Here is a 27,744-nt window from a genome sequence, read left to right as displayed (position 1 = left end):
TTTATTTTATCAATCAATCTTAACAGCAGAGAAGATACAAATAATTATTACTATACAGATCCTTATATATGATTGCTTCATAGCCTTCTAAATGCTACAGAAATGTACCTTTACAACTGTAAAAAATTATATTTCAAAATATATCTTAGATAAAGAGCATGGCATCGGGGTATTTTAGCCACAAATGCTTTGATGAAGATGGCAGATCCAAGTTAAAGTGTTAAAAAAGATCTTAAGTAGCAAAGTATCAACAGTGGAGAGACCCTGCAAAATGCTTATAGGCTTATGACAAAAACAGAATTTGTTTTACAACTTTGATTAAGAGAGAAGAAACCAGAAAATATTGAAGGGAAAAAAATACAAGATTCTCCAGTTGGAAAAATTTAATTGATAGGTCCACTTTAAAAGATACATCACAAAACAACAGAAATTTAAAAACAGAACACATCTATTTTCATATTGTTCATGATACCCCACGCCACAAACTGAAGGATAGTTTCATGGGCACAAACTGAGGTAGCAGTTTCAAAATTTAAAATGAAGGTCTTTTTCAAAAGATTCACATTATTTGGGGATGGGGCTACACTAAGTCCAAAAACTATATAAACATATAATTCTACGAAATCTTAAAAAACCTATGGCTGTAAACTTTTAAGATTACGCATTGCTGCACTCATTTAAAACAGGCTTTTGTCTTACCATAATGAGGACAAAACTGAAATGATGAGCCTGTTATATGAAGATCCCGAAACTGAACTAAACATACAGAATTCAGCCCGACAGTTAAGTTATTCACTAATATTTTCTTTTCTTCTGAGACTTTTCAAAATGTAGTCGACCAGGTGGTGTGACATTTGTAGGCAAGGCTAGTTGATAGAAACATATGATTTCAGTTTTGAGAGTTAAAAAAATGAATGGCTCACATTTCACCAGTGGCTGACATTCAAAAATATGTGTAATGCAAATTTAATTCATATTTTAAAAGTGTACAAGAGGTCTGAATAATTCACAAGTTCAGGAACACCGCTCACCCATGCTGTTTCCTGATGAAGGATTAATGAGGCAGCACTTATTTAAATTAAAGGATGAGGTAACATTTCTCCAACACTGGATTGTTATGCAAAGTCCACTAGGTGGAGCCAAAAAGGTTGGGTTTTTTTCAAGATGAGTGCTGTACTCCATGCCTATCAGTCTGACCACTCATTTTCATCCAGCTCAGAGTCATCTTCAGAGTCACTGTACTCAACAGCAATGCGCCGGGACAGGATGGTGGCCACATCGTTACCCACCGGCTCCCGCTTGTTCTGCTGCTCCTGCTGCTCTTGGACTTTCTTCAGCTGGATGCCTGATAGTGGCACATGCACAGATCACAAGATAAGAAGCAGTGTTGGACATTTGTCCTGCACAGAACAGGACACGCTTGAAATCATTTTCAACTAACCTGCACAAAAACCATGACTCACCTATTCGGATGGCAGACAGCAGGTCACTCCTGGCATCTTTCACAGGTTTTGTCTCACCTCTACCTCCTTCATCACATCCTGCCAGGTGTGAGGGTGCAGCTGGGGGAGGGAGAGGTGGAGGAGGAGGGCCTGGAGGAGGGGGTATCATGTGTAACCCTGGAGGAGGCACGGGTGGCAGTGGGATGCCTGGGCCTACATGTGAGACTCCATTATGTGGTGTTGGTGAAAGTGCACCTGGAGGGAAACCAAAGGCTGTCTGTGCTGAAGGGATGGTTGGGCCTGAGGCTGGAGGTGGAGGGGGAGAACTAAACAAAAATAAAAGAAAGGAAGAAAATTATTTGTCAGAGGAAACATTTCTTCATTGAATTCTCTCTGATGATGAACGTTCATACTTGTAGTCTGCAGGTGGTCGTGTTGAGCAGTTTATGGGGGGCTCTGCTGTGTCGTAGGTCACTCTGGTGTAGTTGACATCAATGCTGTGGTATTCATGCTCCACAGGTGGGGAGGAGGGTGGGTTATCATGTGACTTGGCAAAATTACAAACAACGTGGGCGGGCACAGGAGGGACGGGGTAATCTGGGAGGTCAGGCCTGGATAAACAATGAAAGACAAAAAATGCTTCTCATTCAGATGATATCCAGATGGTGTTTTTTTTTTTTTTTGATTGGGAGGGGGTTTATTTTTACAAAATCCAAACAGATGCTTTACACAACAAAGAAATTGTTATTTGACACTTGAAATCTTGTTAGCAGAAAATCTGTTCCACACTTTTACAGTCCAGTTAATTTTCCAAGCTTTGTCAAAAATTGAAACACTTAGTCTTGCTGGTCATATTCTATTTAATCTTTAGTGGACTCGTAGTCAGAAATCCAAGGTTGTCAGAAAACAAGAGTGAGATTTGGAAGACCTTTAATTACAACACCATACAGATGAAATTCATTATTTTATTAAGTATTAGACTAATGTTCTTTATAGCAGAAATAAAGTCAGTGTGCAGCAAATCTTAAGTGTTATATATGCACTCTACTTCAATCAAACCAAGCACAAACCTGCCATCAGGTGAGAGCGAACCTTCTGATGAAGCTCTTCGTCTGAGGGTCTGAGGATGGCGGTGATCTGGGCGAAGCTCTTTATCAAACGCCATCATGTTCCACTCTTGTCTGCGGTTTCTCACCTTTCTCACCTTCTTTACTTCTCGCTGAATGGTGCTGCTCTCTACACATCGCTTCTGTTCCTGTGTGGTGTGGATGGGGAGACAGAAGAAGATAGGAAACCCAGCTTCCAAACACATACATGAAAACGAAGCAGTGGATACTTTTCTTTTCCTCTCACCCTCTGCCTCCGCCTTTCTTTCCGCTTTTCCTCGGTATCCTGAAGCATTTTCTCCTTCCACAGGTCAAAAAAGTACGAGGGGTCAGAGTAGAATTTCATTGCATTCTGGGAATCCTCCCTGAGTGTTAGAAACAGTTTTCACATAAGGGGCGCTCTAACTGAATGTATAGCCTGTAAGAGAGCTCAAGTTGGTAAACTCATGCAGTACCTGTAGGCAGTGAGGGCATCGAGGGGTGGGGGCCTGTCACTGCGGTTGTGCATCTCAGCCACTGAGCTGGGCGTGCTGCCCTTTGACAAAACCTGCTGGTCCTGAACAGTGGAGCTTTTGAATGCCTTCCTCATGTTTATGTCCTGAAGCGAGACTACAAAACAGAAAGACAGAGGTTTTTGGGTTTCATAAAAAGCATGTGTGAATGAATGACAGGGTAGAAAATAAGATATTAAATAAACAGACAGATGGTTTCCATTGGACTAACCCTCCTCCACGCTAGAGTCCAGCTGGGTGACCTTGACAGCCAAACGGTCGATACGGTCTTGGAGAGAGTTGGCACGCCCATAAAAGGTGTTGGCTTCATTGAAAAGCTCCCCAAAAACATTTTCTGCGTGTGTACCTGCAACCACAGCAAACAAACAGGGAGAGGAATGAGAAACATAAGCTTCAGCAGGAAAAAATGTCAAGCCTCTGAAACACGGAAAAAAGTGCACAGTGCACAACAATGAGAAAAAGTAAATTATTAAGACAGAAAATACTGAGCTTTGCATTACTGAATCACAACTCACAAACAATCCTTTTATAAAATCTATCTTCTGCATTTTTAGAAGTTCCTTTTGGCTCTTCCTTCTTGTCATTTTTTAACTCTAAAGCTCTGCATGATGTATGAGAGACACAAGAAATATCTTTAGCCACTTTCCCCTTAAAAACCCCAACCACAACATGATTTTATACTGATTCATTTTAGTTCTTCAATCCTGAAAGCAGGGTCATATATAAAGAAATGTATGAACAAATTAAGTATTATAGTAAGCACAAATGAGGAATGAAGGGTTGCACATAGAAAAGCATAAAGAAATCAGAGAATGACAAATATTTAGAGGGATAGCTAGCTTAGGCGCTGATAAAAAAAAAACAAAAACAAAAACAAAAAACAAACAAACAAAAAAGGTATTTTATAACTTGTTGAAACATGTTAATATGTTTCTAAATCTGTTAAATTTCTCTGAATTTGAATTTACCCAAAGGTGTTTGGTCCCTATTCGTAACAGCATGAATGACACATGCCAAAAAGCTGTGCTCACTAAATGTGGAAGCTATCATTAGACCGCCTGCGTCTGAGGCTCCGCCCGCTGACTCTGTGTCTTATCTGCCTGTAAAACAAAGCTTTACGGTAAGCTCTAAGCCTCTGTATCTTCACTAAATCCACGCACACACACAGGAACACACAAACTAACACTAATCAGAGCACACATTTACCAGATGTCCTGTGGTAAATTTGCTTCCTAAAATAGTCTTTCACTCTGCATTCTCACTTGCTGGTTCACATTTTCAGGGCTAAATTTCAAATTAAGCTACACAACTGAAATAGAAAAAATTTTTTGGACCATTTTACAAATCATTAACCATTTAAACCAGTCCCTTTCTGTTTAGGGTATGGTGGGCAGGTATTTGTACATTTTATGTACATATTTTGATAAGGAGCTTTGCAGGAATAGGATGATGATTGGTTTATCTTAAATTAAAATGCATTTTGTCTCATTGTAAGCCTAACAAACAACTAACCCTGAGAAATATGGTTGCTTTTTTCCTGTAAAGAGGGAACAAGAAAACATTAGCATGCCACACACAAGTACACACAAGTCAGCATGTCCCTGCTGCTGTTTGTGTGATTACATCTGGCAATGGATAAAACCAAAAATAAAAAGTATTTTATAAACTCCATTGTTCTTTGTTTGTCTCAACTGTCAACACACAAATTACATATTTTTATTAACTTTTTTCGAACTAAGTTGGGGGTTATTTGAAAGAAGATTATTTTCTTTGAATGTATGTTACTTCAATTACAGATTGTATTAGAGACAGTCTCTATGTCACACAGCCTCATTCCTATAACCACAGTTTAAAGATGCATGATGTGGTGTGTGTTTGTGTGGAAAATGCTCTGATTCGTAAAGTCAAATGTGATAAGCAATCCAAATAACCCTAAGAAAAGAAAACTGTGATCATACTTAGGCTGCTGAGCTGGCGGATGATGGCGGATAGCGTGTTGTTGGTTACACATTCCAGCTCATTGCCAATCCCATCAGGCACTGCAGCATGGCACAGGTGGCGAGGCTCAATGCTCCTCTTTACCAAAGGCATGATGGCTTTTTACATCCCACACCTGTACCTGCTTGGGGACAAGAGGATAGCTCTGAGGGTTCTGTGGAAACATAAACCTGTAGAGAAAAACTATAAGCACATCTATAACCAATTATAAAGCAACAGCATTGTAAGTAATCAATAGATCCAAAGGTACAACTTGTGCATTCAGAACAGTCCACATAAAAACTGTTGCAGTATTGTTACAGAATTTTCTCCATTATTTATTATTTGTATGCCAAAAAAGTATAGATGGATGATATAAAGAGTCACATCATACACATTTAATGTGTATTTTTCCTGAACTAAAACTGAAAATAAGTCAAAATTGGTGGCATATTATTTTGTTTGGATAACATTTGTTTCAAAAAAGTGGTAAAAAGTGGAGAGGGAAGCATCAAAATCAAAACTAAACTATTCATGATTTTGTTCTATTTGCGTAGCTGAATGATGGGCCACTTGCTATTTATTGTTACAATTTATCACCTTCTGTCAAAGTGGTAAACCTATTGTATGGTGCTGGGCATTTTTCAAATGGACTTAACAAGCCTGACAGCTGTTTTATTCACAGTGGTCATGATGGTTTGATGAAAGAGGTGTGAAGGCAGCTAATTTGCCATTTTTTAATCGACTTTGCAAGTCATTATTACATTAACTGAAAACAAGTGATTGAATGATTGCCAATAATTACAGCTGGGTGAGTCAAAACACTATTCACAATGAGAACAATAACCACCCTGAAAGTTTAAATTCTGACCATGATAAACAAGTTACGTTCACTTGGAAGAGAATAGAGGGGTCTTGCTGACTGTAACACCAAGATGATGTTAACTTTCAAACATTCTTTAATAACACGCGTTGCTTGGCCTGGTGGAAGTTTAGTTGAAATAGTTCCAATGGGAGTGTGGATAAGTGGATGTGTGTAAATGTGCGCAACAAAGAGTTTGCGCATCTCTGTAGCAGTTCTAGCCTCCAGTATCACTCCAGTGCTCTATGTGTTGCAGCCAGGGCTTGACATTAACTCTGGCCAACTGGCCAAATGCAGGTGGATTTCGGCAGTGGCTGGTTACACCGCCGCTCCCACTGGCCACTTTGGCGGGTTGAATTTTATCTCAAACATGGAGCAGAGAGACAAGCAAAAAGATGACTCTGATGATGAAAGCTCTGAGGAAATTTAATTTACCTCTCCTTCATTGTCATTCTCATGAAAAAAGAAATGATTTTCTGATTTCAATCGTTAATAAATATTTAAGCAGACAGTGTCTCTTGCTGAGTTTTTATCAGTTCAATTAATCCCCTTTACCATTTTATTATAAGCAATAACAAACTACTATTTTAATTACTATGTCTTAATAGACTGCATATTTTCACATGGAAGGAGCACAATGTTTCACACAACTTTATCAGAGCTGAATACCTGATGAAGGACCTGTGGATTTTAACATTGATGTAGTCTTGTTTTGAGTGTGCATAGGGGTCATTTACATTTAAAGAGGTTGTAAATCTTTTTTAAGTAAACTTTAGCATGTCATCATCGGCTTTAATCATATTGAACATAATTATCCAACAACAAATTATGGCCAGTGAAAATACTGAGTGGCTAGTAACTCAGGGATACCACTAGCCACAGTGGCTGGTGAGCAAAAAAGTTAATGTCAAGCCCTGGTTGCAGCCATAGACTACATATGGTAGCAGTGAGCAGTAGAGCAAAAGCCAGTCCTAGTACCAGAATGTGGTGTGGCCAACCCACATTAAAGTTACCTGCTAAAAAATGTAAAATAATTGAAAATAAACATGTTCATGCAAATGTGATTATCTATTCATCATCATTTGAATTGAAAAAATGTTGCTTTTTGTTTATAATATTGATGTGTGATTGATCCATTTATTACAAAGCCTCTAATTAATCAAATTAATTTTTAATAAAGACTTACCACTAAACCTTAACCTCGTAATAAAGACAAAAACCTCTTTATGTGAGTAGTGGTCATTACAGAAAGGGAGGTGGGGGGGGGGCAATATTAAGGGTGCAGTTACATTGGAGTTTATGTTTTTACAAGGTATGTTAGCTTTAGAAGTTTAAATTCTTAGTGCGCAAAGAGGGTAAAAAAAATAGTGGGTTGGCCCGAGATCACCGTTTTGGCGGCAAACTCCCACGAGTCACTGAGTGACGTAACAACCCAACCACACAGGACAAACATACTGAGCTAACCGCAGCTCACCTCTCTAAGGTGGCTATGAAGTGTCAGTCAGTATTTCGTCAAAAGAGACCAAACCCCGCAGCAGGTAACTTTTCCAAAACACGTACACAAGAAACACGATAACTTACGATATGTGGCGTCAGGTGAAACGTAAAACACTTTCTTCTGTTACTCCTATCATACAGTTTCCGTTGGCCTAGCTTGACAGTTAGCTCAGCAAACGTATTTTTCTCACGTCAGCACGCTGGGACGGAGCAGCGACAGTTTAGCACAAGTCGTAGCATCCAAATTAAACATCTCTTCTGTCGCCTGTTGCAGTCGTGTGTTGGACGGTGACAGCAGTTCTCCTTGCAAGGCGCAGTTGACTGTGACAACAAATCTCTCTGGTCCAAATCACAGCTTGAGCCATGAGGGGATTTAGTCAGCAGATTTACTCCTGTCATCCAATCACTGTCCTAATGCCAGCCTATTGACATCCAGCATTTTAATTTCAGGTCCTATTTTTATGGACTGTAAGTCATCGGCTGCCTTCTATGAATGTAATAGTAAAATGACAGTTTTAAGCTGTACATTAAGTTACATTTATTCCTTTTTTGTGGAACCTTGTTTCCCTATTTATCAATTAGTGATTCAGGTGGTATCATCTAGATAGAGCTGATCTGTCACTGCTTAAAATATTGACTTGAAAAAACTAGTAATGTTTGCCCAAATCTAAAAATCAAAGAACAAACATTGAATTTATTCCATCAATATAGATAAAATCAAAGCAGATCCTTACATTTGACAAGATGCTAATAGTGAATTAAGCCATTTTTCCTGACACGCTCACATTTTCTGAACAGTTGATTGGATGGCCACAGTCTCATCATAAATGTTATGTTTAATGTTTTACACATTTAATTTTTTAAAGTTTTCATCTAAGTTTTAACAGACCATTGAGATATCTAGCCACTGCGTTTTTTATCACTCACTTTTTGCTGCTAGACCAAAGTTTGTGTCAGGTTTATTCAACCTTCATTCTTCTTCTATTTAATGTGTTTTTTATGATCAAGCCAACATAACAGCAGTTTGCCAGTCCCAGTCAGTCTATTAGCATCTTAGTAGAGATGACCTGGATTATAGTGACATGAGACTGGATTTGAAAGCGCCACGTGCACACACACACTGCTCTTCCTCACAGATGGTATCATCTGGATGGCGGGAGGGACTAGAGTAACCCAGATATGAGGGCTTAAGTCTTTATAAGTAGCACACCGTTACACTGTAACTGATGGTTGAAACAGGAGAGTTGTTTGTTTCATAGAAGCTTTGCACAGATCTTCATGGTGACTGGTTAAAATTGCAAGCAAGCGACTCCTACTATTTCATGACTTTTATATATTGGATGTTTTTGCCAAATCACTCAACACTGCAGGTGACATTGTATTTGTTGGATATGTTCCATACTTTGTCTATCCTTTGTTCAAATTCAGTGAAGGGAAAAGTCAAGCATTAGTGCGTCTGATCATGCTGCAAGTGACATTGTCTAACAGTTGCATAAAAAATATGTTTCTAAAAAAATGGAATAGTTGCAGTGTCAGTGTATTCAAAGGTGGAAAAATGAATGTTTTGAGGTAGTGATCACATGGAATTAATCCAGACATTTTCACATTTAAGAAGCTGTACATCAGGATCAGTTTTTACTTTACTCACACCTGATTTTGTGTCATTTAAAAGCTTTTCTTTTGTCGTGATTGTCTGCAGCTGCATGAATCTTGATGCTCTCAGTTTGCTTTATAGGTTTTTAGCAAAGCATTGTACCTCAGAGTCTTCATTTTTCAGACAGTGGCCTAATCTCTTTGTCAGCTCAGAAGTATTAACCCACATCCTGTACTTATCCTCCCCATTATCACCATTATTGACCCTGCTGATTTTTACACAATGTAGCCAACCACGGGCTTAACCACTTAACACCAACACCTCCATCACCCATTACACACAGACACAGCGCCTCTCCTCTGATATTTGTGCTCCTGTTATGGCTTTTCAGTCCTACTCCATCTTGATCACTGCTGATGCCTTATGCCAGTTATTACCTATTGAGTAAGTGTCACATACACACACACACACGCACACACACACACTCTCTCTCCCATCTCATCCCACTTTCTCCATAATTCTATTCATTTCATTTAGTTTTGTAAAGTAATCAAACACTTTAAGTTAGTTATCATTTTTTGGTAAAGCCTCCTTTTTATTTTTATTTCAGTTAACAAGAATATTTTTTTAACTCTTTTTCTCTTTTTTTCCACAATACTGCTATAATATTTAACATTTCTGTTCAAGGTTGTTGATTGTAATGATAAGTTGATAAAGATTGAATGAAAGTAATATTTGATAAGGTAAAAGAGCTCCCTACTGTAGGATAAAACAAGACTGAATGCCAACAGTAGTCTTAGCTGTGTGTTAGGCCTGAACCACATGTATATGGATATATTCCTAAACGCGTGTGTGAACGCGACGATGCACAAATAACATCCAGTCATGTGAATTTGATGAATAACATAAGGCTATTTAGTCTGTTAAATTAAAAAAATATAAGGTATATACCTGATTTATGAGAGAGGCAAATCTAAATCACTTCTGCTGTGATCTGGCGTGATATGGAAAATTAACCTAACTTGACTTACAATTGGGGCAGGTGCCTCCTTTTCAGTTCTGAAATGTTGGCTCAGGTGTGTGTTTTAAGCCGGGTTTACACCTTTAGAGAAGGAAAAGTTCTCCGCACATCTATTTTTTAGGACAGGTGCGTTGGAGGTTCAGGTATCCCATAGAACAATTTCAAAGAAAACACCAGCACACCGTCCGACTTGCCGTGTTGCAAGTGTTTACACCTTTAGAGGAAAAAAAAAAACTCTTCAAACTTAATCCAATTAAAACATGCTATACCATTTGTACCATTGTAAATTAAAAAATAAATTTGCATTATGCTGGAGTTTCACAGTAATCTAATAATTATAATGTTTGCATGTATCGGCAGAAGGAGAGTGACCTTTTCCTCACAAAATTCATAGAAACACATCATACTTTTTTCCCTCCCCTGTACAGATGTAAAAGGGTACAGATAACATGTGCATTACAGAGCTTCACCTTTCACTTGGCGCCATCTGTTGGTCAGTGTTAGGACAAGTGGATTTAGTTAGTCTAAATCCCTGGCCTCTTACAATTCAGTAACCTCATCTGAATATGTTGTTTCTTTAACCAGAGACTGAGAGCTGCTCACAGTGGTTGTGTAGTTTCTGTATTAAACTGACTTGTTCTTAGAGAGCTGTTTTGGATAAAGAATATGACTTGCAGTTACATTTTAATGCATTTACTACTTCTAACAACAGGTCATGCTACTGATAAGCAGTACTGGTGGCCAAATTTATTGGAACACTTGTCATATTTAAAGGTAGGGTCTGCAGGAATTGTTTTACTTGTCAGTAAACCTAACATTCAAACTGGGCTCCTCCTGCTTGGCCCGGTGCCAGCGGCAGCGTAGATCTACAGCCCCCAACTGTGACTACGTGAGCACTCACTACTATCCCAGCAACTGCCTGTAGTATTGTGTTTCTATGTGGGAGAGACTTGAGAGATGTGCTCCTGTATCGGCATGTTAGCACAAGCTACCTGCTCAGTAGAAAGCAAACTCACACTTTTTTTCCCAAGCTGCTCTCCAAGCCCCGAAAAGCAATTGAAAGCTGAGCCAAGCTGGCGTTTCGGTGTTCCGTTTCACTTTGGGTATTTTTCTTTCTCTTTGCTACATCCTATCATAGCCGCTCAGGGTAGCGTCCTTCTCTTGCTAATGACACGTTAAGTCACATGTGCACCCAGAAGTGGCGATTGGGCAGGATTATTCCTGTGAAAGTTGACATTTTATTTTTTAGGAAAATCCTTTGACGTCACTCACTACAGTGGACGGAAGTGGCAGTGCTGGCAGTAAGCCTTAGTGGGTTTTGTGAATGTGTGAATCTTGTGCCTGAAGAAGACGATAACTCATGCTATCAGGTAAACCGCTGACTGGACTATGGAAACCAGTTAGCGTTGAAGCTAGTATGGTGATAATGAATGCTGCCAATTCTCTGTTGTATGACTGTCGTCACCCCTGGCTTCTTTCCATTTCTATAAGCATACAATAGAAGGTTATTTTAGCTTCTTGTGTAGATTACAGTTCAGTGAGGGGACTGTAGGCCCATAAATTAGTCATTTAATAAGTATTTGACATGTAAGTAACATGTTTCTTTTGCTGTCCAGGTGCGTGTAAGCGGACAAGCTGTTGCACCTGGAATTGCACTGAACTAAATATCGCGATGAAAAAATGGTAATTGAAACACCAAAATTTAAAAAAAACTCTCAAATTTCCGTTAAACATTTTTATGCTCTTATGCGGTTGTTTTTCCTAGGTTTCGATATTGAAGTTTATTGCAAAAGTGCAATGGAAACACCTAATTTGCAAAAATCTTTCACGTTGTCATGACAACGCACCTCTCTCTCCTCCTGGGCCACAATCCTTTCCCATAAGTCATGAGTACGTGTCTACTGCTTCACATAAAGACTGCAGTGTTCATATTGTGTCAGCTCTGCTGTTAGTTGTGTTCAGAGCAGATATTTGTGTTTTTGACCGTCAGTTGTGAAGGCATCAGGACGGCCGTGAGCAGGACAGAGAGCAGCAGGAGGGAGGGGCGGAGGTGTGTGTGTGAGTGGGAGAGCAGACCAACTGGAAATGATGATTTTCATTCGGTGTTTGTTTCTGCCTGTTTTGAGTTGACGTGGTCACAGCCGACAGTTTGACCACTGAATAAAAACACTAATGTCATGTTCAGTTAATTTTATTAGTTTGATGAAAAATACACAGTGCATTGTGTTGCAGTTAAAGGGACAGTTCAGTTTTTTTGAAGTGGGGTTGTATGAGCTCTATGTGACTACTAAGGACATTAGATACAGTAGAGAGTTGTCTCCTCTCCCTCAGTAAGACACAGACCGTAATCGATGGTGACGAGGAAATAGACGCTAACAGGGACGGACGGTACCAAATTCAAAGGCTATTTTCTCTGCCTACATGAACTAAAATCAAAAAGTAATATCACAGTTTAAGAGTACGCCACATAAAATAATTTTTAAGTGCATTAAGTCTTCCGAAATATAAACATTTAATCCGGACCTAACTAACTGGTCATGTATCCTTCCGCGCAGCGCTAGTGCGCTCCGTCCCCCCTCCTCCTTTCAGCTGTAGGGAATGTAAACAAGCTATGCTTCGGGCGCCGGTTGTAGCCTCGTGTAAGTTTGATCAAGTATCGTAATTCTTTTGTTCGTACTCCAAGGATTGTGAGGCAGCCTAGGAAATTCAAAATGAGTGACTGTGACAGCGACGATGAAGTTTCATTCACTTTGGAACCAAAAGGATACCTGCATGAACCGGAGCACACAGAAGAGGAGCTGCTACAGATGGGGACTGAAAGGAATACAGAGGAAACATCCATGGATGTTAATAAATATTTATATTTCTGAAGACTTAATGCACTTAAAAAATATTTTATATAGCGTACTCTTAAACTGTGGTATTACTTTCTGATTTTAGTTCTTGTAGGCAGAGAAAATAGTCTTTGAATTTGGTACGATCTTTACCTGTTAGCGCCTATTTCCTCGTCACCAGTGATTACAGTTTGTATCTTACTGAGGGAGAGGAGACAACTTTCTACTGTATCTAATGTCCTTAGCGGTCACATAGAGCTCATATAACTCCACTTCAAAAAAACTGAACCTTCCCTTTAACTGTGTAATTTATTCTTAAACTGGTACAACAGGACAGGTTTAACTCATTCTTAGGTCCGCTAACTCACTTTTTTTCTATTACTTATGTTTTGAGTATTTCTACATAAGTTTATTTGATGAATTAAAGAAAAATAACAAAACATGAGCTACTTCTGTTTAACTTCTACGAACCAGTGCTGGCTTTCTCCTGCTTTAACAAATCATTAAAATTCTCCATATCTAATCATTGTAATACTATTAACAAGTAATTATCCAACTGTGTTTTCTCTCCTTCTTCACAATGGGCCTTTTCAAAACACAAAAACCTTAAATTTTCCCATAGCAGAGCGCAGCACACCACACGACAGTGGGAAAAATAATCAGCCGGAGCTTAATGCTGTATCAAAAGCCTCACAGTTCCTGAACAGCCGCCTTTAGAGGGGGTGACTCTTAGAATGCCTCAGCTTGTTTGTCTCATGGTTTAAGTGGTGCACATAGCCATGGAAAGATCATTAAATCACTGTTTTACCACTTGGCTTAATCCCCTCAACAAAAGAGGAAGATACAAAAAAGGAGAAAATGGAGAGAGAAAAGTGGTGGGCAAGATTAAGTGGAAACTTGATGGATCTAAACTGACGGCTCTGTTTCCCAGCGTTGCTAAGGGGAGCTAAGAATCTTGATTCCACCTCTCCCAGGCAGGAGAGTGGCTGCTGATCGGACGTCCCCGTTACCCCTGCAGTGGCCAGCCGCGCTTGTAGTGTCCACTGCTGTGGCCATCTGCCGGATTACCCAGCAGGATATATTTTTATAGAGAGCATCCTATTCTTATCCTGCCTGCAAAGGTTTATATTAAGGTTGAACTCGGGTGCACTTACAATGGCAGATGAAGTAAGCTCTGTCCTTCTTACAGCACCCCTCCCCATCTTCTCACTGTTGGGGGACTGATAGCACCGGGTTGAAAGCGGCTGCTTCACTGTGGCATGAAAGAGGATCTCATGCGATTCCACTGTCTGCTGATGATTTTTTTTCACGCGCTGACAATAACGTGGTGCCCAGCATGAAAAAAACATTTGTATGTGCCAAGTGTGATTGTTTCTTCTAATAGGCATCAACAGGCCAACTTCTCTGTGTTACCATACAGGTGAACTCATTCCTGGGAAAATGTTTTTTTCTTTCTCAGCCTCCAAGGCGCGATGGCGTCCCCCTTTTTCCTCGGCCTAACGGGATTAGTCGTGCCAGTGCTACCCCGGCTGTCACGGTACTGTCTACTTCCCATCTCTCTTCTGGGCCTCTAATGTGATTAACCCATTCCCTGTGGTCCAAATGGTTCTGGAGGGGGAGGGGAGGACAGGGGCACCTCCTTGGCATGTTCGTCCCCATGCCTGACTCTCTTCCATTGGCACCTTTGTCGGGCAGGAAGGAACAAGGTCGAAGGTCTGTCAGGGTGTGGAGACAAGTACAGTGGCTGAGGTTGGAAATTTAAAGCCAGACATTGAAATGTTTCAAAAAGCTACTTTTAAAGCACTTAAACATTTGAGTTCAATTGTCTTACGCTGTGTCGTATGGACCCACTGGTCCATCCGCACATTCACAAACACTGGACCGTGTGTTACCAGCCCACAGTGTTTGAGTCTGATCACAGTCTATTCAAACACGTCGCTCATTAATGAAAATCTGTTCAGGCTGATTTGTCCTATGGCTTCAGCCTACACAGACATAAACCCTGAATATTTACTGCTTGCTTAAGTGGAGACAATAATGATCGCCTACGCCCATCATCTTGTCAAATGTCAGTGCGGTGGGGCTTTGCCTGTTTAACACATGTCACGCTCATTTTCGACTCATCTGTCGCAAGTCGTCTTCAGGGCATCTGCTGCTCGCGGAGGACCACATGCCCTCTGCCACGGCTCAGAGGGAACAGCCTTCGCACCAAAGAGGGACATACAAAACCCGGAGCTGAAATCACCTTTACAGTGGCAAACACTTGTCACTTCACATTTTTACATGTGTGGTGATGTACAGCATGCTGCGGCTTCTCTGTATAATGAGGAAATTCATTAACATGTTAACAAACCTGACCTCAAAACACTTCTTGAGTCGAGAAATGGAATAGTTTTTGTCTATGTGTGTTCACAAGTGTAGATGAGTAACAGATATCCTTCAATTCTGTTTCTTGAAAAGAAAAACTAACTGATTTTAAGAGATAAAAAAAAAGTTGTATAAAAAAATAGTAACACTCATCATTAATCTATTCAGAGCCAATATGACGCAAACTAAGAAATCGGAACTGATTCTGTGTGTTTCTCATATTGAAGCCAGGAAATGAACCGTCCCTGTCTCAACACAGTCCATCCTCATGCTGTGTTCAGCAGAGCTTCACGTGAGCTCACAGCCTCAGTCAGGCGATGGCACGGAGAATTAGGAGTCTTAATTAAGATTTTGTCCAACTCTGCATGTGCTGTTCATGAGCAAGACAACAGACTAGGAAGGGGTGGGGTGTGGTGGATCCTTGAAACAGCTGCTCTGAAACAAACCCCAAAGTTAGCATGAAGATCTTTGGGGTCACTTAACTTTTGCAGTCAAAGATGGTCAACAAAGTTGCCAACATATCAGTGAAAAGTTGTAGTTTGTTAAACTCTATATTAAAAGTACATGTTGTTATTTTAAAGCATGAAAGAGCAAAGGGAAAACAATCCGACATTGTGATGAAAGACAATACTGTGCATGAGGGGGTAGCGCCCCTTGTGTGGAGATTTGGTTGGTTTCCAATCCTGATATCCAACCCAGCACCATGTAATGGAAGGTGACACTTATTGTATTAGTAAGGGCTAATGAGTGTCTAAAAGCCTGTGTGACTGTGTTCGCAGAGGAATCTCATCGTGTGTGTTGGGTGGCAGGAAGAAAGGACAATATCTGCAAAGCAGACAAGGGCATAAAAGTTCAGCCTGAAAAAACCCAAAGTCTACCACCATCTCTGCAGATCTCAGGAGGCACGTGAGACTTTGGGACATTAGCGTTAATAGAGTTATAAAGAGGACAGAATGAGAAGTTTGGTTCAGCTTAGTTCACACAGGTAATTTGCAGCTGTTCGAGCACACACATTCAACATGTGAGACCCAAATTTCTACCAAATGATTCAGCAGAACCAGCCTGGCTTTAGAACTGGCAGGACTTAAACAGGGGTTAGGAAAAAGCCATCTACAGCCATCTACTGTGACACTGCATCTGCTGTGATACTACATAATTGCAGCAGTAGATATCAACGCTTTATGAGAGGAAATCGGACTCATATTTGACTGTTTTATGTTGGCTTGTTCCTGAGTAAGTTTTTTTTTCTAGAAGCTCTAGGTGGGATTGTCTCTCTAAGCTATGGATGTAACACCAAGAGAAAACAGGGAAAGTCATTTATATGTGTCCATTTTTATCGATTTGATGCCCTCAAGTATTAACATCAGTCTTAGAGATGTTTTCAAGCAGGATAGATTAGTATTTAAAATATGTGTGACTGAAGATGTACTGTTTTTTTTTCTGGAAACATGATTATAAAAATAATCTCCAATCCTTTTTGTAAGTGTGTTTAGATTAATTGACAGTACATTTCAGACTGGGAGCTACCTTAAAAAAATGAAAATACATCATATTAGTTTTGACTTAAATAGAGTACCAAAGTATTTTAACATAAGAACAGTACAGACTTATAAAACATTGAGTTGTGAAAAGTGAAAGGTGTAGTACTACGTTCCAACCACAAGGTGGATATCTAACTAAATGAACAGAGCATCACTGTCAGCTGTTGCTGTTCAATGCTCACTTTGAGTTCAGCAATGTGAAATTTTAGTTGCTGGAACAAATTTAAATGTTTTATTCATCTTTAAAGTATTTCTTTGAAACATTTGCCTCAGATCTTCTTTTTCTGAGACTTGTGACGATAAATTGTTATATTTTTTTTTACTCTGGGAAAAACCCCAAAGCGTCTTCACACCCTCATTAGAGTGGGCCGAGCTTTGTAGAGGTGTTGGAGAAGGCTGCGTTATCTGCACACATTCAAAACGTAACATTTTCCTTTTTGTTGCAATGTCTTGCCATAGTTCAGAAAGATAAACAAAAAAAGCATTGGCGGTACGATCAGAAAAGCAACTTGGCCATAGGGATGGGTACTGAATTAGGTACTTTTTAGGTACCGACCGAATTCTGTCAAAAGTACCGGGTACGGATTCAGATAAAACCAAAAGGTACCATGTTTAGGTAAGTGCATCCTTGTGACTGTGAGGGAGTGGAAGAGTAGGTGATTTTCCATACTGGACAAGAACACAGCATTGCAAGGTTATATATTGAAGAATACATATGTTAAATTTAAGTATTTTTATATTCTATTATTAAACAAACTGATATTTTTTACCACATAAAAACAAAAAAGTACCAAAAAATTGGTACCGTTAAGTACCAGTACCGATTGCTAGGTACCAGGCATCGGTACCATATCATTACAAATGTGAAAGGTACCCATCCCTACTTGGCCATGAGATGACAAATTTAGTCATCATGTTTGCCGTTGTTATAATCTTCAACACTGAGAAGATGTTTCCCCTGCAAAAGTATATCTCAAAGTCTCTCTCAGGCCACAATCTTTCTTTTTTAAATTTATTTAAAAACAATTTTTAACATTTTCAAACAGTTCTGGATATCATTTTTGACTGATACACAAAATGTGCTGTGATAAAAAGGATTGGCAGATGTTTGTTTTAACCTGAACATGAATTTTAAATGTAAATGCCGCCATGCTGATGCAAGACTTCTTTTTTTAAAATCTAGTTGAGCAACACTTTAAACTCCACAACAGCTTAAATTATTGAGGAATTTAGTCCTACATTAAAAGACATCTTAACGGGAAGTTTATTTTTTAATCACATTAACAAATTGTTCAAGTATTTCAGACCCTTCTTATATGCTGATGATGGTCATTCATGCCTGTGTCCTTTCACTGAAAGCAGCTGCTGAAGGTTAGAGACCAAACACTGAATTCTTGTCTTTGTTAGGTATTTATGAAAGGCCTAATTTGTTACCACATCACAAACGATCCATTTCACAAATGCGACTGATTTTTTGAATGCTTTCACCGATGGGTGTCTGTTGAAACTGAAGTGGTCAAACCAGGAGGCTGTCAACTAAAGGCACATGGCCCACTGGAGATATAATGGCATCAAGGAGCTGGAATTTAAGCAGGCTCTTTAAACAGGCCGGCGCAGCCTTACACTTGGTACTCAGGCCAACTGCAGTGCGCTCATCTGAACCTAACTCAGGTTGACACAACTTGACCCCAGCTGATATCCCTCCCTGCCGCCCTTTGTTTTGACCATCTCTCCTGGGAACTGCATTTAATACAATCCTTACAGAATCAACCAAGTTTCTACTCTCATTTCTCAACATTTGCTTTTCTATTATATCTCAGAACTCCTCGTCCTTTCAGGAATCAGCCTTTGTAGGCCTTTGGTGAGGCTGGAGGGTAACAGAATTGTTTCTCTCAGCCCGTCTTCAAAGGAAACGCTCTTTTAGAGGAATGAAAGAAGAGCCTATTGTAGTTAGCTTAACTTAAATGTTGTGGAATACAAACATTTAAAAACTTTATCTTAAGACTTTGTGGCACACTAAGTGAAAATCTTGTAACTTTTCTGGAGCTCTGAATGTCAGGAAACTTTCCATGAGGCGCTCTAATCACAAGATTCACTCACTGGTCTTTAGAAAACAGTGGTTCCAAAGATTTCACAGTCAAATGAACAGCAAAAGATAAATTTGTTTAATGCTGCCCTGCTTAAAAGACGTCTAATCTTTGCTTTTGTCTCTGGCTTTACCACAGGCATCAAGAGGTTGAGTGAAGTGGTTTACAGGTCTGTTGAGTAAAGCGCCATCAGCTGCTCTTCAAACAGCTGTCCTCTCGCTCCGCTTCTTCCCGTATTTTCAACATAGCATCAGACTTTTGTTTGTTCCAAGTGATCCACTGTAGGATCTTTGTAGAGTTTCTTTTCATTTTTCAGATGATAATTTTTTTGTTGGAACTCGTAGCACACACTATTTCATTTATATGCCAATCTGCTGTAAAGCATTGTCCCCTCCTTTGTCTTTAGCTAGTAATTTTCTCATCAGAGCAGCTTCATGATGAGGATCATGCACTGAAGCATTTACTGTTGAGTTTTTTTTTGTAAACAGCCTCAACACAGCCATCCATCACCCAAGGAGCCTGGCAATGCTTCTGTGTCTTCAGACACAAAGTTCACATTCTGGACACCAATTTAAAGTCTCTTAACAAGTGTATAAAAAAAAACAAAGTCTGCCATTTAGAGGTGGCAGGTGGATGATTGTGTATGGTTGACTGATCAGACAGAGAAAAGGTGTCTGAAAGAGCATTCAACAGAAAAAAAGGCGATGTACCACATTTCCTATTTAGTGTTTGGATTCTGCTTCCAGCATTGTTGCCACGAACCAACACAAAGTCGAGTAAAGCAACAAAACCTCTGGTGTCTTTTCAGAGGAAATGGGTCCCTTTGTGGGCCAACGCAGCCTGTTTATTTTCTAACAGTGAATGGTTGGGAGGTGTGAAGCTATGAATGCTGTGAGGTCAACCTGCCGTGATGCTGTAAATACTGACGGGGCTGGTCGGTAATGAGTGAGGCCACGGCCCAGCGCTTTATTCATCCATTTAACCAAAGAAAGCAAACAGAGAACAGCATTTTTCCCAACAAAGACACACTAAAAAAAGAGAAACACTAACCGCAGACAAAATGAGAAGCTAATTGTTGTTGATCTCTCATTAATCTTGTCTGCAACTTCAGCTGCTGCTGCTGTTTTTGATTACATAAGACATACAGAACTGAGTGACCATGGAAAATAAACATCTCTGTTGATATATTTATTTTTACTTTACAGTGTGGATCATAAAAAACTGTGTTTCAAACTAATTTATAGTTCATGATCTTATGAAGGACTACAAATACCATCATATTATGATTAGTGTTAAATTTTGTCTGTGTGAGGCATTAAAATCAGTTTCAAGTGACTAACCAGCTGATAACTGATCTGAATGTTAACAGTGAGTTCATTTAGGAGTACTGCTCTTAAACACTGAAGCAATATTAATATGAAAACCAAAAATGCATAAAATTCTATCAGTTTTCCTTCCAGATACCATCTCTGAAACTAATCCTACTGAACAGATTTTATTTAATTCTGCTTTTTCCAAAAACCTAAAAACCAGAGCTAGTGTAGCACAGAGAGCAAACTGATTTATAATGATCAAACCTGCTGCTTTTCTTATTTGTTATTAAGATGAAAAAGAGAAGACTCTTTTTTTTTTTTTTCAAAAAGCATACATGTTATATGAAACACAGTCACTTTTTTTTCAAATGCTATAGAACAGTAGGTTTATACTAATATCTGCAAAGCTTCTTGTTTCTACGATGTCTTTACAGATTAAAAGTTCAGATTGTTGAATTTGGGGCAAGAAATTTCAAATTGCACAAGCATTTCAGTGAGGATTCATTATAAAACACCTGGCAAAAAATTATTGATTCACCATTTTTCAAGGGATGTTCATTCAGTTGTATAATTTTGTAGAAGAAAAAGCAGATCAAAGACATTATGCAAAACTACAGCCATTTCAATTGGCAACTTCCTGGCTTTAAGAAACACAAATGAAATCAAAAAGCATTGTGGTATCAGTCACAGTGTCTTTTTTAGATCGAGCAGAGGGAAAAAATGATAATAATATGGAATCACCCTGTAAATTTTCATTCCCAAAACTAACACCTGCACCATATTAAATCTGCTCATTAGTCTGCAGGTAAAAAGGCGTACACCTCGGAGAGCTGCTGCAGACAGGGCGGTGAGAGATGCCAGCTGAAACAAAGGAGAGGATATTCAAACCTCTTAAAGAAGGTAAAACATCACACAATGTTGCGAAAGATGTTGGTTGTTCAGTCAGCCGTGTCTAAAATCTGGAACAAGAACAAACAACATGGGAAGGTTAAAGGCAAGCATACATTTTGGACACTTTTCTCATTCCATCAATTGAAGAATGTTGAGGGATGATTATGTCATTTTTTAAGACGTAGAGCAAAAACTGTAAAAAAAGAACGTTCCTCGAAGACAGACACTCAAGGTCAATGTCATGGTCTGCAAACAGTCCGGATTGCTAAACAGTTGAAAAACTGTGGTGAAAGTTTAAGAAAATGGCCCATGACGAGGCTCCAACCTGCAACACTGATCTGCCAACAGCAATCATAAAAAGTTAGAGCCAGATTGATAAAGAGCACTGTTTGTCACTTGTTAAGTCCATGCCTGAGAGACTCCAAGCTTTTATAAAAGCCAGAGGTGGTGCAACACAGTATTAGTAGTGTTGAAGTGTTTTTTTGTTTGTTTTTTTGTTTTTCATGATTCTAAATTTCTTTTCCTCTTCTTGATCTAAAAAAGAAACTGTTACATCCTAACATTTTTCTTGATTTCTTTTGTGTTTCTTAAAGCCAGAAAGTTGCCATTTGAAAATGACTTGAGTTATGTGTAAGGTCTGAGCTCTGCTTTTTTTTCTCGACAAAATTAAACAACTGAATCCTCCAACCAACAACCATCCTCCTAGACTGGTAAATCCATTATTTTTGCCAGGTGTTCTAACACTGTGTTAGACTGACTGTTGTTTTTGATGTGGCAGTGTGTGCAGTTCTGCTGTTTGGCCATAGGGTGTCACTATTAAGACGATTATCTCTGAACTTCTCCTGGTGTACACAATCTATCTATCAGACTTGATAAAGCTCTTGTATGTCACTCAAGTTTTTTAGATAACTAGTTAATTACTTTTGTGACTAGAGCCTCTTTCTTTGGTGAAAAAAAGTCTTGAAATGAAAGTATGTTTTGGTCATAATTACATCTCCAACTCTGACATACTTGCAATTATTTATGACACCATTTAACTTGTATGAGACCAAAAAGTGAAATGAAATCATTAATTTCCTCAGTAGTTAAGTAAGCATGATAAACCTTCCATATTTAGTGGCACTAATAGAGTAATGATTTTAACATGCCTTGAAAACTTCCCTAATGTGGCATGGTTCAGCAGAACCCAGGGGAATAACTCAAAGTGAGGCATTAGGTAACAGCCCATGCAGCCTCAGTTGAATGCATAACAAATTAGTGGCATGCAATAAAAATCACCTACCCTCTGTACGCTGCTTATAACTATCAAACCTCTCTCTGTTTTGGGAAACACAAGCTTATTTATATGGTGTAATTCAGCAACAAGGCAGCTCCTGGTGCTTTAAACAAGTCGTGAAAAGAGTCACGACAAAGGTCTGATAGAAAATATTATAAAACCATTTAAACAAGCCATCAAAAAAACTCAAATCAATTGATTTGAAATCAAACTGAATAAAAATTAAGAAAGAAGTAAGAGTTTCAGCAGACCTGACACTTGCCAGCGTTTGTTACAGATATTTGGATTTTAAAACCTGAACACTGCTTTTTTCAGGTTTGGTTCTGACTCTGGGGACAGAAACAGAAAGCTGTCCCAGATGACTTGCTGGTCTGGATGATTTGACCTGTATTAGGGGATCAAAAATAAATCCTCAGACAAGGGGACAGTGTAGGACCTCAGAGCTGAATTGATGTGATGCACTTTCTAGTCGTAGTGAGGATTCAAGCAGAATAGTTTGAAACGGCTTCAGCTGTCTGATTTATTTCTTCAGCTGTTACATGAAATAGTTTTCTACATCATTTTAAGACACAAGTCCTTGATTCCTTTATATATTTTTAAAGAGATAGTAAGCCAAATGTGAACCTGTCTTGATGAGTTTTTTGTAACTAAGAACTGATAACCTTCAGGTTATGAAACTGCTCGCAGACTTTTAGTGTCTCTTTGGCTTCAAAACAACTTCCTCAGTTTGATCTTTGTTCATGGAGGAAATGAAAGCACAGCCACTCACTAATTTATTAAAGACAGTTACTGAGGGCCTGCGGATAAGGCTATCGTTTTGTATAACTGTGTGTCCTCTGCCTTGGTGTGGTAACTTGTTATATGTTGTAGATACTTTTTAAAGTGGCTTGATGAAAGCAGTTTTCAGGGCCAATCCGTATCAGATCTGATACTGTGACTTGTGAGACTTTTTTGAAAAACCTGCAGGCGCAACATCTAGACTGCAGGAGGAAGAATCAAGGTGATGTAATGAATGATGTCCACTAGGTTTTATGATTATTGGATAAATGGACATTTTTAATTGACCAAAGAGGAATTTCTGCTGATACTGGTGTGACAAGATGTCCTAAAGTTGACACATATAAAGAATACCGTCAGATTTGACTGATCATGTTGTGAAATACACAGTATTGTTTGTGTAGGCTGCAGATAAAACTGTTCTTTGTGTCTGTTGAAAACAAACCCATCAGTTGTTCTGTTGCTGTCGAGGAGTTGTGTAGCAATCTTAAATATTTGTACTAAAATCTCACCTCACCTGCTCCTCAGTTCCACGGGGATTTAATGAAAAGATATTGTTTTAGCAGACACTGTAACCTTTAAATACCTATAGCTGTTTTTAATCCAAATAAAATCAAGGCTAATGCTTCATTACCAAGTATTTTTACATAATGATCCTCATGCTGCTGCTGTTAATTTTTTTATTAACGCAATTACCGGGCTCTTAGTGGCTGGGGTCAGCGGGGTCTAATTACCCTGCGTCACGCTGGTAAATAGTTGGAGGTGTCTCTGAGCAGGTGGCCCCTGAGGTAAGAGGGAGACATGGGGCATACCGAGGCGGGCAATTACTGGATGAATTTCACTTTAATAAATGTTGAGCTACATTTGGAAATTCAGATAACAGAGCTTTCTGCCTAATGGGTGCTGCACTGAGGCCACTTGAGCAAGAAAATGATCTGAAAGAGGGTTTAATTAACACAAGCTACATGATCCAGGGAGCGCGTGACAGAATGTTAAAGTGAGGGGGAGAGCACACAGCGCAGCGATAATATGAAAATTAGTGAGGAGGAGGAGGGTGAGATGGGGAGTGAAGGGGGGTTGGGGTGCCAACTTTTGTTTCACAGGTTTAAAGTCTAGAATTTGCTGCTTTTTTTTCCCACATTATTACGGTGTGGCTGTGACACAAACATCATCCGCAAGTCCATGTTAGATAATGCTACACTGTATAAACTCACATGACATGAATTTTATTTTTTTTAAACAAAATATATAGAATATTGAATAATCTCAAGAGTATGACTTCAAATTTGGGGAAAAAAATGTTTTTTAATCTAAAACTTGGTTACATTTTGGATTCACTTTATCATGTTGGCAGACAACGTTGATTGTGTTCTCTGTGATGTGAAGAAAAGTTCTTGTCCAAGAAGTGTTTTGTCTATAGTGAGCAAATACATAATAGCTTATCCAATTGTTTGGGCCAATTTTGTTGCCGTTTCCCCGTCCAAATGCTTCTGCCTGAGGTGTAGAAAGTAAACTTCGATTCATAGTCTTAAGCAGTAATGAGTGATAGTCAAAGCAGTGCTGAAGTGCTTCAGAGCTGCATTATTTTTAATAGCTAACCTCTACTAGTTTCAAAGAATCGTGTGGTGTAGAAGTTTAATGGGAAAATGTAGTACTTTCATCTAATTTATAAACTTTATAAACATTTTCACACACTGTAACCTGTTAAAATGACAAATTTTGAGTCACTGCACAGTGTTCACATTGTTTGGTAAGGTCCCATTAACATAAACAGAAACAGAAAGTAATGCAGGGTATATTCAAACATACAGCGAGCGATTCATCAGCAAGTCACAATGAACCTTTTACATCCTCATCTTCAGTTTCTCTAAGGTCTTCAACATGTTACTTGCTTTATTTATAAACTCGTCATTCCATAGCTCCATGTTGATGGAGGAATCTGCTTTTGCTGCTTGGTATGATTAAGGTTTTCCTTCTTTTCTTTGAGAGGTGAAGTCATGGAGGACTGCGTTTTGACACAGGAAACCACGACAGACTTCCTTTACTTTTTTCTTACAGTTGGAATGACTTTAAATTGCAAAAGCATTGCAGCAACCTGATTGTTGAGCCCTGAAATGAATCCTGCAGTTTCCAGCTTTCTGATGATGCACGACACTTCTAAGTGGTACCTACTGTTGACCCTGCAGTCTCTATAACTGCAACCCCAGTACCTCAGCCCACCCCCCTGCTAAAATGCAGCAGCAACAAGCACTCTCAGTTATTTATAGCTGCTGGTTGCTCAGATGAGTAAAGAGTGTTGTTTAAAGGGAAACATGGAGGGATGCATATGTACATGAGATAGCAGCAAGGTGACATAATCACATGTTTGAAAAGTTGCAGATAATTCAGTGCTGCACCTGCATTATGTGTTGCTGAAAGCACTGTGTTGTGGCCTGTGGCTCTTGTCGCTTTTTGTGTTTTTAGTGTTTGTTGCACGAGCTGCACTAAAGCTGCAGCATATACGTCTCTGTGTGTATAGAGGACGTGGGGTTTTGTTTTTGTTTAAACACTGTATATGTGTGGTTTTGTGCATGTAAGGTCCTCATGGTTTTACACACCGCGGTCTGCCTCCACTCTCCACTGGAGCTAAAAGCCCCGAAACAGAACGGTAATTGCCCAATTAGGGCCCTCGCTCTGTGGGCCGCAGAGCACTATGCGCCTCCACATGCTCACAGAGTCAGATAATTGAGCTGAAAGCAAATGAACGGATGGCAGACAAACAAGCTACTAGAAAATAATTACTTGGAGTGTTTCTTTTCAGTACCTGTACAGCGAATTTCATTATTGTCAATAGCCTCTAAAGCTGCTCGAAACGGTGGTATTTGTCATTTTCATAGAGACTTGATAATGACATTAATTTGTCTTAATGGGTTGGTTCTATTGTTAAAAATAGTAAAATGAGCAGAAATTGTCTTTCCTCAGCAGGTAGAGAGGACTTCACCACACTCCTGTCAGGCATGAGGAGATAATTTGGTGTGCTTGTCAAATTTCCAATAATTTGTTATATGGAACATGAGTAATGCTAATACCATTAATGTCCATTTTCCTCTAAATTCATTACTGCCCTTTTTCCCTTTTATGTTTTTTAATGCCTGTGCCGTTTTCCTGGGCTTTGCGAGGTTATACCAGGACTGATTAAAACATGCACATTTAGACTTTTGCCTTTTGCACACACACACGCGCGCACACACATAAACACATGCACATTGTTTAAAACATCTGCAAGGTATAACTGCCATCTGTCATCTTTCAAAACATCCGCACTGTCTCTAAACCGAACGTAATACTTTAGCTTTTCAGACAGCAGTTACATTCAAGCTATTATTAACTGTTAATATGAGCTCTAATAACCAAAATCTAATTAAAAATGAACTGTTAATTTAATTTCACTCTGATCACAAGTGAATCAGTTTCAGAGAATAATCTGTTGTTGCTAATATATAGAAATATATGTTCTTTATTTCATCACACTTTCTGAATTGACCTCATTTGTCATGTAGTGTATTATTCATTTATTTATTTTCTTAATGTTTTAATTGCAATGTAAGAGACTTATTTATTTACTATTTAAAAAACCCAAAACATTAAAATGCTCACAACTTTTCAAATCTTTGAAAATTAAACTTTCAGTCAAAATAATTAGCATTTATCATCACTCTAAAAAACATTTCTAACCACTTCTTTGGTTATCAGTGATTATATATTTCTAAAAATGTCATTTAATATTACAATGTCTGGAAAAAATGTACAGGACATGAATAACTAAATATCCACAAATAAATTGAATGATTAAAAAAAAATTAGAGGTCTTTGGTTTAACATTCAAAAAAAAATGTCCTCGTCCTTACTTAAAAAAAAAAAGGAAAAAAATACAATTCAAATTAATAAAGCTGTTGATATTACAGTATTATAATTCAAAATGAAATATCCTCCATGCATCTATGATGTACATTTCAAGCATTATGGTTTATAAATGAGGAGAAAATCAAGGATGTTGATGAAGATCTAATAGTATTTAAATCATTTAACTTTAAGTAATCAATTAAAGACACATAATAGATAGATAGCAATAATTCCTTTTTATTTTCCTTGCTTACACAAAAAAATATTCTGCCAAAAATCAAAGAAAACATCAAAGAAAGAAATTAAACTTGGATGTGAGAGAGATCGCAACAGCTGGAGGCAACAGAGGCAGATACAAGAATTCTGCCTCCATGTGACTCTCCAACATCACTGTGACAAAACTACAACTAATGTCCTGAACTCGTGCACCCGCTAAATGTCTTCTCTCTTTGCCTGCAGCAGAGACAGCAGCAGAAGCCTTCTCCTCCTTTTCCCCCCGCTGTACCACCAGCAGTCGGCAAAGTGTTGTGAACAGGGAGCAAGAGAATAAGGTCAGAACAATGAAAGAAAAACTAACATGAACCAGTTGAGCAGCTTTGATTTAACACTGATGTCAGTTTGAGCGACCAAATGCAGGACTCACCATACCAGTCCTGAAGGTGTCTGTCGCCATCAGCCCATAATTTATTGTGAGAATTATTGACAGGAGAAAATTAGAAGTAAATCCTTGTTGCAATATATAATTGTGTACTAGTCTTGAAAGTG

The 27,744-nt window shown here is 38.9% G+C and overlaps 1 protein-coding gene and 1 long non-coding RNA gene across 3 annotated transcripts; one reads left to right on the top strand and one right to left on the bottom strand.

The window, feature by feature from the left end:
- Positions 1-399: 399 nt before the first annotated feature.
- Positions 400-7,765, bottom strand: LOC141791590 (actin-binding protein WASF3-like). Of its 2 annotated transcripts, none has more exons than XM_074672162.1 (9): positions 7,481-7,765; positions 5,019-5,182; positions 3,272-3,406; positions 3,004-3,157; positions 2,796-2,913; positions 2,513-2,697; positions 1,856-2,053; positions 1,464-1,768; positions 400-1,345 (listed from the first exon to the last, which is right to left on the bottom strand). In XM_074672162.1, exons 2-9 carry the CDS (start codon positions 5,149-5,151, stop codon positions 1,188-1,190), a joined length of 1,386 nt encoding a protein of 461 aa, XP_074528263.1. In that variant the 5' UTR covers positions 5,152-5,182; positions 7,481-7,765; the 3' UTR covers positions 400-1,187. The 2 variants fall into 2 exon arrangements, with proteins under 2 accessions (XP_074528263.1, XP_074528262.1); XM_074672161.1 differs by having other exon boundaries at positions 5,019-5,179.
- On the top strand, positions 7,337-27,524 carry LOC141791592 (uncharacterized). The gene is made up of 3 exons (XR_012598331.1): positions 7,337-7,437; positions 20,952-21,053; positions 27,439-27,524. It is a non-coding gene; the product is annotated as an uncharacterized LOC141791592 (long non-coding RNA).
- The last annotated feature ends 220 nt before the right edge of the window (positions 27,525-27,744 follow it).

This window comes from Halichoeres trimaculatus, unplaced genomic scaffold, assembly GCF_033239565.1.
Source record: "Halichoeres trimaculatus isolate MK-OKI-2021-1 unplaced genomic scaffold, fHalTri1.1 fHalTri1_scaffold_6, whole genome shotgun sequence".
Taxonomy (NCBI): Eukaryota; Metazoa; Chordata; class Actinopteri; order Labriformes; family Labridae; genus Halichoeres; species Halichoeres trimaculatus.
Note: the sequence above shows the minus strand (reverse complement) of the source record. Positions and strands in the feature narration are given on the sequence as shown.